General features: G+C 47.0%; 2 protein-coding genes across 4 annotated transcripts in view; one reads left to right on the top strand and one right to left on the bottom strand.

Annotated features, from left to right (window-relative positions):
- Sec23ip (SEC23 interacting protein) overlaps positions 1–5,385 on the bottom strand; it is a 41,288-nt gene extending 35,903 nt beyond the window's left edge. Inside the window, exon 1 of one of the 3 annotated variants that reach the window (XM_051193135.1) lies at positions 5,153–5,385. In XM_051193135.1, the coding sequence (XP_051049092.1) occupies positions 5,153–5,306 (154 nt within the window). In that variant the 5' untranslated portion in view covers positions 5,307–5,385. Of the gene's footprint in view, positions 1–438; positions 586–5,152 lie in introns of those variants that run through there. The other 2 variants (XM_051193134.1, XM_051193136.1) reach the window with 2 other exon arrangements.
- Positions 5,386–10,909: 5,524 nt separating this feature from the next.
- Mcmbp (minichromosome maintenance complex binding protein) overlaps positions 10,910–13,661 on the top strand; it is a 50,983-nt gene continuing 48,231 nt past the window's right edge. The window contains exon 1 of the mRNA XM_051193133.1: positions 10,910–11,179. Within this exon, the coding sequence (XP_051049090.1) occupies positions 11,122–11,179 (58 nt within the window). The 5' untranslated portion in view covers positions 10,910–11,121. The remainder of the gene's footprint in view (positions 11,180–13,661) is intronic.

Here is a 13,661-nt window from a genome sequence, read left to right as displayed (position 1 = left end):
TAGATCCTCCACATATAACACACAATAAATAACAAAGCAGTAAGTCTCTAGAAAGTCAGTTTTCTCAGAGAAGGTCTCCTGACTTCTCTCTGGACAACTTCATCTTCACTATATTTTTTATTCTGCTATCAAGTAATTCACACCAGGTGTAGATCTCACACCTTGAATCCTAGCACCCAGGAGGCATATCTCTGTGAGTTTTAGACCAGCCTGGTCTACAGAGTGAGTTCCAGGACAGCCAGGGCTACACAGAGAAACTGTCTTGAAAAAAGAGAAAACAAGTAATTCACAAGAAATCTTTTTGTTTCATTTTGTTATCAAGTAATTCACAAGGCATAATTTTCCCACTAACTAACCTCAAGACCTTCACCCCACTCTACTTTTATGAACAGCTTTCAACTTTCTTCTCCTAATCTTTCTGTCCCTTGTTTTGGTCACCTTTATCTGCAGCGGCTGGAGGGCTACAGTCCATCAGATGTGTGGAGCCATTCCCAGCACACAGGCACATTATGGTCCCTGCCCTTGGAGAACTGCCAAGGCTCTGGGCTCTCTGTGACCTCATGGTGATTCTGCATTCAGCTTCCAGGTTTTTCCAATTCGACTTCACACAGCAATAGTGAAGAGCCTCCACTCCACAGGTTTGGTCACAATGCCCCCAAACGTAGTTCTAGCCAGAGGACAGAGTCTATGGCTGCCCCTATCGCCCATGATGGACCACACTATTCAAAGACATTCCTACAGTCCCAGCTTCTCAGAGACTGAGGCAGACAGAACACTTGGACCTAAAAGTTCCAAATCATATTGGCCATCATGTAATGTGGCAGTTTGTGTGTAACTGGCCCCGATAATCTCATAAGAGTGCCACTATCACGATATGGCTTTGTTGAAGAGGGTATGGCCTAATGAAGGAAGTGTCTCACTGAGCTTTGAGGTTTCCTATGCTCAGGACGCCACCCAAAATCTCAGCTGACTTCCTGTTGCCTGCAGTATGTAGCACTCTTAGCTCCAGCACCATCAGCCTACATGCTGCCATGCTTCTCACCATGATGTTAATGGACTGAACATCTGAAACTGTAAGTGAACGACTCCAATTAAATGTTTTCTTTTTAAGAGTTGCTGTGGTCATGGTGTCTCTTCACAGCAATAGAAACCCTAAGATATGAAGCCAATCTAAAAAAAAATAAAAAGAGGAAGAAGAAAAAGATTCAACATACCTCTAGCTTCATCCCAGGAGCACTTTCTAATTCTATACAGACACAAGTGGATCTAGACCCACAGCTTGTGACTCTCCCGTCTCATGTCAAATTCAGACTGTCCTCCTGTATTCCACAACTTTCCAACACTTCTGGTAGACCCAGTCACATGTGTCAAACTTAGTAAGCCTCGCAATGAATTTGTTATCTTAACCATTCCCATTTCAAACAGAAGTTCACCAACAACTATCCAGATTTCAATGTGAAACCTCACATCTCTCAGACTTTTATGTAGTCCTTCGGATATTCACTAAAGAACCAGGAATGCAATACCTACTACACACTAGCTGCAGAGCTTGGACTCAGAGCTCTAATGAAGGAGAATGGACCTTGACACTGACACAGAACTGACTGCCTGGCCTCAAGAGTCAAGAGGCCTCTGATAAACACCTCTGCCATGGAATGTCCCTCAACAGCAGACTGCTTGCCTGAAGTGGACAAGGCTCTGTGTCTGCTCCTCAGCATTACAAAACAAAAATTAAAAATGGAAGTCTCCCATCTGTCCCCTACCCTTGATATCCAATGTGGCTCACTTGGGCTAGAGTAACATCTACTCCTGCCTGACATAAAGGGGGTAACTAAATGACCACATTTGTGATAGTCAATCCTATTCCAGTGCACTCTTAGAGAACACAGCCTTGTCAGGTGGTGGTGGTGCACGCCTTTAATCCCAGCCCTTGGGAGGCAGAGGCAGTCAAATCTCAGTGAGTTTGAGGCCAGCCTGGCCTACAGAGCAAGTTCCAAGACAGGTTCCAAAGCAATAAAGAGAAACTCTATCTCAAAAAAACAAAAGAGAAAGGAAGGAAGGAAGGAAGGAAGGAAGGAAGGAAGGGAGAAAGAAAGAAAGAAAACCCAAGCCTTTCTAAAACACACCTAATTTCATTGTCTTGTTAAAAAAAATCCTTCAAAGGAAATCAGGTATGTTGGTACTCTTTTAATCCCAGCATTCAGGAGGTAAGAGGTAGGAGGATCTCAGTGACACTGAGTTCAACTTGGTTGTGGGCCACTCAGAGCTACAGAGACCCTCAACAAAACTCTTCAAAGGCTGCCCGCAGAGCTCAATGAAGCACAAACCTTTTAGCACAGTATGAGCCCCACAGGCCACTAGACCACGCCCCTGCACACACGCTAGTCAGTGATCTACATGAAGGAGTGGAAGGACTGGAAACGGGAGGAATGAGGTCCAGACTGCCCCATATCATCCCCCACCAACTCCCGCCAAGCCTGTAGCTTGTTCTCAGATGTCCAGACTCTTTCATTTCTTCGGATCCTTCAAACTCTGCTCATATCACTTCCTGTGAGACTATGAGACCTTAAGGGACATCATCCCTCCACTCCACCAGCCAAGACTCACAGGGGTCAAGTCCACCCCACCTCCAGCTGCTTTGGTGGTGTAGCTGTACCACAACAGCTTCTGTAAGCAGGTATCAGTGTGGACACACTGTTCTGTGCTAGCCTGACCTCTGCAACAGGGTCTGACAGAGAGAGACTGCTCAGTTCCTATCTGCTGAATGTATAAAACTGTTTCCTGTGTCTCTTCCACTGAAGGGATTCACTGTTGCTTCCAAGGAGATGGAATCTCCTTTGTCTCTAGAAAAGCTCTGAAGAGATCTCTAATCATGAAATCTTTTAAGTGTAGAAAATACTTGTTATGTTCTCAGGAGGGAGCTGAAGGTGGTTCTCTGTGAGTTCAAGATCAGCCTGGTTTGCATAGGGAGATCCAGGACAGTCACAGCCACATAACAAAGAGATTCTGTCTCAGAAACAAAAAAGAAAATACTTGTTATGGAATGGCAGTTTTAAAAGCTATTTATGTATTCTCACAGAAAAATAAGCTTGCATCTAAGAAGCAACAATTTTCAAGAAGGGGCTGAAGAGATGGCTCAGTGATTATGAGTGTGTGCTGCTCTTACAGAGGCCTCTTAGGACAACTGTACTCATGTGCACACACACAGGACACACACACAAGTACACATTTTTAAAAATAATAAAACTAAGTAAGCCATCAAGAATTTTAAAGAAAGTGTAAAGCTAGGAATTGTTTCACACCAGCAGTCACAGCACCTGGGAAACTGAACCAGCGGACTGCCACAAGCTACTCTGGGCTACAAAATGAAACCATGTCTCAAAAATCAATCAATAAATGTGTAAATCTAAAGGTGGGACCCAGGTTCAATTCCCAGCACCCACATGGCAGCTCACAACTGTCTGTAACTCCAGTTCCAGGGGGTCCGACACCCTCGAATAGACACAGACACAGGCAAAACACTAACACACACAATTAAAAAAAATAATTAAAAAAAAAGAAAATAGAAATTTCAAGCACTGACAATAACACACACAAATCCATTATTATACAGCAAGGAAGATGGGCATGAATCAAAACACCACTCAAGACACAGAGAGTGATCTGAAAATTCCAAGGCACGGCCTTATTTATTCCTGGATCCTTCCATAGCGATCTGCGCCAGCCACAACAATCCTTTAGCAAAGAAAGCAAAACTTAACCTTTCAGCAACACGGCTTAAATGAGACAGATACACTCTTGGTACTCACCCCCACACCCCAATCCCCGAACTCAACAAATGGCCACTGGATATCATGAGTTCTGCACTCTGGGCAGTGGGCTATAGTAGTGACTAAACTAAGTCCTCGCTTTGATGAAGCTTAACACTCTCACCTGGTAGAATAAACAGGTGTAAGTACATGTCAGACAGTTACAAGCACCAAGAATCAGGACAGAAAGGAGAACCTTCATATGCAGGTACTTCAGTTTGTCTTCCCTTCTCCAAGAAACTTCCCTTCCTTAGTCTTCCAAGTAGGAATTATTTAGTGGAAAAGGGTCAGTATTTGACAAGGAACTATGTGCTGGACATGTCTATAAACAAGAGCTTACAAATACAATAGGTAAGAAGTTCACAGTTCAAATGGAGAGGCGGAGGTTCTTAGCTCACAAATATTTACACAACACTATGTGCAGAGCACTACAGAGCTCTACAGGGGAGAGGGGAGAGAGAGAGAGAGAGAGAGAGAGAGAGAGAGAGAGAGAGAGAGAGAGAGAGACCGGTCATGGTGGCCCTCGCCTTTGATCCTAGCACTGAGGCAGAGGCAATGGGATCTCTGTGAGTTTGTGAGTTTGAGGCCAACCTCCTCTACATAGTGAGTTCCACAACGTTGAAACCCTGTCTCAAAGGTTGGGGGAAGGTGCTAAAAACATGAAATTTAAGAAGACGGTAAAATGTCATGCCTGAGGCCACACAGCAAATTAGTGGCAGGGCCAGGACTGGAACACAGTCTGTGCTCCTCACTACTATAGTTTTGTCCAGAAATCAAATCTTCCCAGACAATACACAGAGCCTACCCAAAGTGAAAGCAGGTGTGGGAGCCTAAGAGATAAGGCAAAACTCGGAGGAAGCGATACCTTGTAAAATGAGAAATGCATTCTGTATTCCGGATATTACATATCGATCCTAGTAGGAAGCGCTGTCTACCCTAGGAGGTATCCTCCTGAAACCCGGAGTCGTCTTGCAGGAGAGTTTATAGGACTCTACAGGAAGAGCAGCGTCCCCTGTGAAGACAGCTTACTATCTCCTAGGTGATGGCCTGCCCTATCACGGGGGTGTCCCAGTAAGAGAATAGCTTGCAGTATTCTAGCAGAGGGTAATTGTCAAATCTAGCTGCATTCCCTGCCAGCACCCAGCACACCAGTGGGTGTTCAACAAAAACTTGTGCAATGACAGGGGTTCATCACCTGGGCCCCTCCTCCAGGATCGCACAGTCCCTGGCCCTCTGGAAGCTGGCCACTGCTGGCCCTGGAAAGCGGCCCAGAGAAGGCGACGCTCCGGTCCCACCCTCCTCCGAGCACACACTGATTCCCCCAAGCGCCCTCTGCTCACTACCTCCGGGCAAGAGCAGGGAAGCCGGAGAGGCGGCGGCCTGCGTGACGGGGATGAAGGGCACGTTGAAGCTGAACTCCGTGGCCGAGGAGAAGAGTAAGTTAGTGCCCGTCGAGGAGGAGGACGCCCCGCCACTGTTAGTCTTCCTATCAGCCATGGCTGCAGACCCCCAGCCGTTACGTGGCTCTGTGAGCCCGGTGCTGCACCACAGACCGGAAACCGATCAACCAGGGTGCCACCGCACTTCCGCACTTGCGCACGGGACCACAGGCCGGGAAGCTACTCAGGAACCAATTTTCCTTCGGAAGCTGACGTCGCCCAAAAGCAATAAGGCAGAATCGGCTTCAGCCCCAAGCGTGTCACGTGATACTCTCGACCTCTGGAGACTACGCCAGAAACAGGAACCTTGGCGTAGAGGGGCGTGGCCGCTCTGGTTCCGAATCCAAGCTCTAAAGCATACTGAAAGTCGCAGTATCTCGATTGCGCCTGACTGTCTGGGTTTCTCATGGGCTATCTGGGGTTTTGTTGTTTTTATTTTTATTACTGAAAGTCGCAGTATCTCGATTGCGCCTGACTGTCTGAGTTTCTCATGGGCTATCTGGGGTTTTGTTGTTTTTATTTTTATTTTTCTGTTTATTTGCTTGCTTGAGAGGCAGGATCTCGCTATGTAGCCCAGACTGTCCTTCATTCTCCTGAATCAGCTCTTCCAGTCCTGAGATTAATAATACCACACGCAGCAATTATCATATCTTTATGACAGGCAGTAGTAGAAAATGGGAGTAAGAATTGCTATCTCCGCCGAGCGGTGGTGGCGCACGCATTTGATTCCAGCACTGGGGAGGCAGAGGCAGGCAGATCTCTGTGAGTTCGAGGCCAGCCTGGGCTACAGAGCTAGTTCCAGGGCAGGCTCCAAAGCAATACAGAGAAACCCTATCTCAAAAAACAAACAACAACAACAAAAAAATAATAATTACTATCTACAGAGTGAGTTCTAAGGATGGCCAGAACTAAACAGAGAAACTCTGAAAAAACAAAAAGGTATCTTTGGTAAGGCAGTTCCAAATGGTAGACGATTTACCTTTCAAAGGTCTCTGAAAAAACAAAAAGGTATCTTTGGTAAGGCAGTTCCAAATGGTAGACGATTTACCTTTCAAAGGGGCAGAGAAAAGGTTTATAATTGCAAACGTTCTAGAGTAACTGCTCTAATCTGGGGTCGTGTATCTATCTGCCTATTTGCAGGTTTTGGCTGGAAGAAAAACAGCAAATTCTGGCAGTGTTGAGCTTCTTCAGACAAGCATTTTAATGGGGACTGGAAGGAGGGAGAATAGTGTTGGAGATGCGTATAAGTGAATCATAGATAATATGACCTCAAACTGCCAGAAGTCATGCTAGGTTAGAAGTTAGTATTGCTTTAGTAACAAGGCAGAGAACTGTACAGCAGAGTGATGTGTGAAACAGACCTGAGATCATCCCTTTGGGGGGGGGGTCAGTTTACAGCTTGGCAAAACAATCAACTAAACACATAGTAACAATAACCTGCAGACTTTCCTTAAGTTTGTTTCCTGGAACACTGACAAACATTCCATGAAGAGAGAACATGTATCTCTCTCCATCAGACCAATAGCAAAGAACCTACTCAGCCTGAAGTGATAAAAAGCTTTCCTGAGGCCAGGCAGTGGTGACACACACCTTTAGTCCCAGCACTGAGGAGGCAGAGGCAGGAGGATCTCTATGAGTTCGAGGCCAGGCTGGTCTACAGAGTGAGTGCCAGGACAGGCTCCAAAGCAATACAGAGAAACCCTGCCTCAAAAAACAAAAGCAACAGCAACAACAAAAAGCTTTCTTCTTTATAAGTGCAGGGACAGCTTTCCTGGCAGCTTGACTTATATGTGGTCACCTCAGAAACACCCAAATTCCAAAACTATGAGTAATTAACTTCAACATATGATATTTTTTAAAATTTTGGACCACAGCAAGAAGAAAACTGAGTGATAATTAAGGAGAGAAAAGGGCCCAGAACAAGATATACCCTTCAGAGTCATGCTCCTCTGTAGCCTTATTCTAATCAGTTCCTCTTCATGGACACCAGTCCTCCCAATAACACCGTCAGATTAAGAGTCCATTATTGTGGAAAACAGTCGGTGGTGGCACATGCCTTTAATCCCAGTACTCAGGAGGCACAGGCAAGCAGATCTCTGAGTTCCGGACACACAAGGCTACAGAGAAACCTTGTCTTGAAAAAAATCTCCCTCCTGCCCGCCCCCCACCTCCAAAGTGTCTGTTGATGAGGACCGGAGATGTAGCTCAGCCTGGACTACATAGTGAGTTGCAAAGAAACCCAGGCTACAACAATAAAAATCAATCAATCAATAAAACTTCTAAAGCCAGATATCTTAGCACATGCTTTAATTTTTGTATATGATGAGGAAAAAAGCTAAAATATGACATTCCCCTCATTCAATTTCAAGAACATGACTACTATCCCTATTGAATGAATTAATGGATGAACGAAGTGGTGATATTTATGTCTTAGTTACGTTTCTATTGTTATAAAACACCATGACCAAGACAACTTTTGAAATAAAGATTTTTAATTAGGTTTCAGAGGGTCAGAGTCCATGATGGTGAGAGTCCAGGGAGTCCCTGGGCAAAGTCATGGTGACAGGAACAGCTGAGATCGCATATCCTAATCTGAAAAGCAGAAGACAGAGAGAACACACTGGGAAATGGTGGGAAGTTTCTGAAGCTCCAAAGGTAGCAGACATGGACACTTAATATTAGTTATGAATGCTTGACTGTTGTAATTTAAAAAGTACCATGCTACAGCACTCGAGTGGAGTGTTTTGTTTTGTTTTGGTTTTTTATTAAGGAAAAGGGAATGGGGTAAGGGGGAGAGGGAAGGGTGGAGACCAGCTTCTGGGGACAGGAGCATCAGAAAAGAGAGGCAGAGAGATGGGGAGAGACAGACAGACTGGCAGAGAGAAAGAAAGGAACAGAAAGGGGGGAGAGGGAAAGAGAGGGACACGGGAGGTGGACAGGGCCCTTTTTAAAAGGGAATGTAGTGAATGTGCACAGGAGGTGTTCTTAGTGACTGTAGCTGAAGACATATCCTGTCAGAACCAGATCATCAAGGGAAGGCCAGTACAGATGCCTTAATACTAACACTGGTCTTATGCTTGTTCCACTAACTTAAATTGACCTGTTTATCTTCATCTATGCTTTGCCTTAGGTCTTTTTACCTTTCTTTCATTCTGTATGTCCTATTCCATGTCTGGCTGAGCTGGCGGCTGCCTAGCTGGCTGCCCCTAGGAGTCTCACTCTCTTTCTTCCTCATTCTCTCCTCTCTTCTCTCTCTCTAGCCTGGATTCCTCCTCCTACTTATTCTCCCTGCCTGCCAGCTGTAAGGATTCAGGCATTACGCTGGCCTGCCCCTGTCACCGGGCAGAACGCACTCAGGCAGTACATGAATACCAGTCTGCAGGCAGGAGTAAAGGACCCCTTTAAAAGCCAGAGACCCTGGCCCACTTACGCTCTTTCGCTCTCTTTCTCTTCTCCTCACTTCTCTCTCTCTCCTCTCTCCTCTTCTGTTCTGGGTGCCTCTACGTCTCTTTAAACTCCTCATTTAAGCTCTATCTGCCTGGCATATTATTCCCTCCGCCTCGGTCACCCTCACCTGCTATGGAACCTGTTATGCTCTCCCTCGTGGTCCCTTACCTTGGGACTCCCACGTGGGACCCCCCCTCCAGCTTTTATTCCTATAACTGTAACAAAAGAACAACACCAGCCACGACTACCCCTCCTCAGCCTAGCTATTGGCCATTCAGATGCCTTTTATTAGACCAATCAGGTGCCTTAGGTGGGAAAAGTAACACACCTTTACATAAAATAATATTCCACAACACTTCAAAGTCTGCCCCCCCCCATGACACATCTCCAACAAGACCACACCTCTTAATGATTCCTAAATAGTTCCACCAACTGGAGACCAAGTATTTAAACATATGAGCCGATGGGGACATTCTCATTCAAAGAACATTGTCCTTGCCTTGTTAGTTTTCTCAACTCACAAATGCCAGATGTAAAATCATATTGAGATGCCAAGTCCGAATTACCTCTTCCAACCTGTAGCAAACTAGGAAGTCAGTCGCTCCAATGGCATAAAGTCTATCTTTAGTTGAAGGCAACTGAGCAGACACACATAGAAGCAGGGTATAGGTTTTCAAGGTGCTCTTCCTCCCTTTTCCTGCCAGATAATGCAGGAGCTAATTTCCTGGAAGCATTTTAGGTCTTTATCAACCCAGAAGCGGAAAGATTTTACACACTTCTAAACTATGTCTACCACAGGTCTTTCATATTTTGATTTCTTGTAACTTGTCTTTGGAAACTGAAGACTTCTGTCATTACTCTACAAATGTATTGTTCTCTGTGGATCACTGCTACATAATCCCAAACTATAAGCCACTTTAAGTTATTTGTCCCTGGTTGTTCATAAACTTGTGGCACACATGTTCACAGACTTTTTTTTTTTTTTTTTGAGACAGGGCCATATGTAGCTCAGGCTGGCCTCAAACTGGGTGTATAACGAAGGCTGGCTGGCTGTGAACTCCTGATCTTCCTTACCTATATCTCCCAAGTGCTGGGATTTAAAGACAATGCCTGACAGCTTTCCCTCATCAACAGGTGTGCTGTTAAGAGCAGTGGACCAAGAAAGGCAGAGGGGCAGGTTTTGTTCCTTTCCCCTACTGCCCTACGGAAGTCTCTGGGCTCAGTCTACCATCTCTATTGATCTGTTACCATCTGTCCCTCTTTTACTCCTTGCTAGCGATTAAACCCAGGGTCTCTTGCATGCCAGGCAAGTGCACTACCACTGAGCTATTCTTCGGCTATCTACTTTCTAGAGTCCATTCTTATTACCTTTTTTTTTTTTTTTTTTGCCAAGTAGGTATAGATGATGAAACCAGGGTTTTCTGGTACATCCTATACAGTGGGTAAATGGCCTCTTTACGAAACTTGGACGATTCCTACATTCCCTAGGCTGAACTGTGGAGTTGCCCTTCTGGATCTGTCCTCTAAGAGTATCTATCCTGAGCTCTATGGTGAGTGGGTATCTTGCCACAGCTAGCTCCCTAGTAGCCAGGTTGGAGGCAGAAACACACCTGAGTGTTTTCCAGGTAAGAAACTAAAGGCTGGACCAGAAGAAAGTTCTGAGCGCTTGATTCTCCATGAGGAACTGAGATGCCCACAAAGGCTGCAAAGCCTCTTTGATAATTAAATCGTTCAGGAAGAACTCACTAAGCTGGAGCCAAGTTCTTACATGGGATTTTGGGAAGGGCACCATAGAAAAGTTCTAGCACCAGAAACAGAAGAAAAAAAAAAAAAAGGTTGGGGGGGGCACCAAATAGTGTTTCACCCCTTAATTTTGGTCAGAGCTGACTCTGAGACCTAAGCGAGTTTGTGCCTTTTGGTCCTTGCGCAAGGACGCAAACTTTGAGTCAATGAGGCACCCTTTTGGAGTTTCCCATCAACGCGCTCACACAGTGACAACTGCACACTTTCCTCTGAGTGAGCCTCTTTCCTCTGCCCATCTCCAAGATGGCGGTCGCGCGACCGCCCCGTCTCTACCCGTCTCCAAAATGGCCGCTCGCCCCGCCCACCCCTCCCCTCCGGGACTGCGCAGCACGCTCCCGTCGCCCCTCCCTCTTCGAGCTCCACCCAGATCGCTGGCAGCGCGATCGGTGGCTGCGATTTCCCGCCATTGTGATAAGTGGAGGTTGGGACGGTCAGGCCGCCCCTGCCGCTGGCCAGCAGCTCCGAGGCGCTCATCACCGCCGCAGCCTCCCCTGGCGGCCCGCGGCTCGGGACGCCTCGCGCGTGGGAGGGCGCGGACGAGCCCCTGACGAGCAGCGGGCGTCCGGGCGCCCGGCCCACGGAGGAGCGCCGCACGGGCCGCGCTGGCCCCGGCTTTCAGCGCCATGCCCTGTGGAGAGGACTGGCTGAGCCACCCGCTCGGGATCGTGCAAGGCTTCTTCGGTGAGTGGCGCGCGGCGAGCAGGGCCAGGAGGAGAGCGCAGTTCGCGTGGCCGGGCCTGGCTGTCGCGCGGCCGCACTCGGGACGACGGCCCGAGAGATCACCGCCGAGGGCTCGCGTGGCCCCCGGGCCTGGCAGCCGAGCCGGAACAGCCCCTTTCGGGTCGCGGCCGCAGGTGCCGCCACCTGCCCGCTGCCCGGCCCCTGCGCGCGGGCGGCAGGCGGCGGGGACGCAGCTGCGAGTGCTGGCTGTGATTGACGGCCTGGCTCCTGGCAGGCTGGTGGCCTACCTAGCCCGGGTGCTGCAGACACCGGGAGCTCCCCTTGCCCACCGAGGGCCCTGGGAGCGGCGGCTGAGGGAAGCCACTGTGTCTGTGGGAGCCTGCAGGATATTTCAAAACTTCCGGTGTGTGGGTGGGGTGGGGGTGCTCGATCCATCGCACAGAAGTTCACTCTGGACCCCCTTGAGATGGGTGGCAATGCCTCATTTTTCTCCTCTATTGACTTCAGAAGCCGTCTGCTTCGTTACCTGCTCCCATGCCGGGGCTAGTGAGAAATACTCAGCTGTTTACATGAGTTCCTATAAAGCAGGAGCCTAGAGTGCAGTAGGGAAGCTGAGTAAAATTTAGTTGTCATTGTCATTGTCGTTCCTTGTTTTTGGTTAACTAGACCTTCCGATTCCCACTGTCATGCCTGCTTTCGTTGTGCTTAGTGACGACGGAGTTGGACCTTACTAGAAACCGCCGATAGATCCTTCGCATCTGACTTGCATGGAATTCAAGGGTTGTGAAATTCCCTCAGCTCGATTAAAACACAGTGAGGGGACAGAAGGGTATTTCATTGGAGAGTCCATGTTAGCATGTGCAAGGCCCTGGTTCAGCCCCCTCCCTAACACACACACACACACACACACACACACACACACACACACACACACACACACACGGGAAGAGATAGTAAGAAGCTAGAGTCCTCAGCAGCCCGTAATTGATGTCATGAAATATATTCTTTTGTTTTTTTAGATTGATACAGGCTGGCCCGGGACTCATTGTATAGCCCAGCTCTTAAGTGCTGGGGGTCACAGGCATGAGCAACCACTCTCCATGGAATGTTTCCTGTAGTAGGGCCTTAATGCTCCCACAGCAACTATTCATTTTGTCTAGAATTCTAATTAAGTTGTTTCCCAGGGTGAAACCAAAGCCAGCAGATAGAAGTACTGAAGACCCAGTGCACACACAATGTAATGAAGAAGGGGGGGGGGGAATGGAGTGCATGTCCACAAAAGAATAAAACACAGGCTCAGGAATCAGCTCAGTAGTAGAATGCATGCCTGACATGCTGACTGGTCTGGGTACAGTGCAGGTGGACAGAAGCAGATTCATGTGTAGTACTCTAGGGTGGTTTTCAAAGGGAATAGGCAGCTTACCTGGGATTCTATCACCTGGAAGACTGAGGTATAATTGCTAGTTTCAGACTAGCCTATATCTGAAATCCTGTCTCTAGGAGGTACAAGGAGGTAGGGTGGGGTGGCATGGGGTGGATGGAAAGACTATGTTCCTTCACTAAATGCTAGTAATTGAAGCTCAGAATACTGGACCCAATAATTGGTATTGGGAATAATAATGTCATGTGAAGATTCAATTCCATACTGGCTGAAGGTGCAAATGCATAGGTACATTTTAGGAAAAAAATCTTTCCACTGTTAAAGATTTAGAACTTTAAAGGGTTAAGTTCCCAGGACTAATATTAGAATTCTTTCCTCATTTCTTTGAGACAGGATCTTTAAGCCAGGCTGGCCTTGGGCTCATGGAAGTCCTCCAGCCTCAGCCTATGGATTGCTGGGATCACAGGCATGTGCCACCTTGCATAGCCAGAATAACCATTTGTGAAAAATACCGAAATACCCTGGACTTGCTGTAGGAATAAAGTGGTTTTTAAATATAATTGAATATGATTGAATATGATTTTGCATGTTTTGTTCCTTATAATTTTCATCCTAAGGTTCACATATATCTTTTCATAGTACAGAAAAAAATAATTTGATTATAAATACTATAGTATTTTATATAACGAATGAAAACAAGAATAAAGGGCATGACTGGTCCTAGGTATGGTGGAGGAGAGAGAGTTTATTGTAGATAAAAGGGATGGGCAGGATCATGGGGAGGGGACAGTTCGGAGTGGACATGACCCTGAGTTGGGCCATGACAGGGGTGGGGTGGAGGTAGCCTGACCACAAGGCCAAGAAGGTAGACAAAAGAGACCAAGTAACCAAAATGGTTGGATTATATAGGGAAGTGCAACCCAGCTCCTGGGGTAGAGAAGTTTAAGGTGGGGGCCAGAGTGTGTCAACCATACTCTGTAACCGGTAGGTATTGAGGGATGCAGGGAGAACCTGGCAGCCAGGTCCACTTTGATATATTAAATAGATATCTCAGCCATTTGTCATGGTTTTGAGACCTAACATAAAAATCTTGTAGAATGT

This window comes from Phodopus roborovskii, unplaced genomic scaffold (genome assembly GCF_943737965.1).
Source record: "Phodopus roborovskii unplaced genomic scaffold, PHOROB, whole genome shotgun sequence".
Classification (NCBI taxonomy): Eukaryota; Metazoa; Chordata; class Mammalia; order Rodentia; family Cricetidae; genus Phodopus; species Phodopus roborovskii.
Note: the sequence above shows the minus strand (reverse complement) of the source record. Positions and strands in the feature narration are given on the sequence as shown.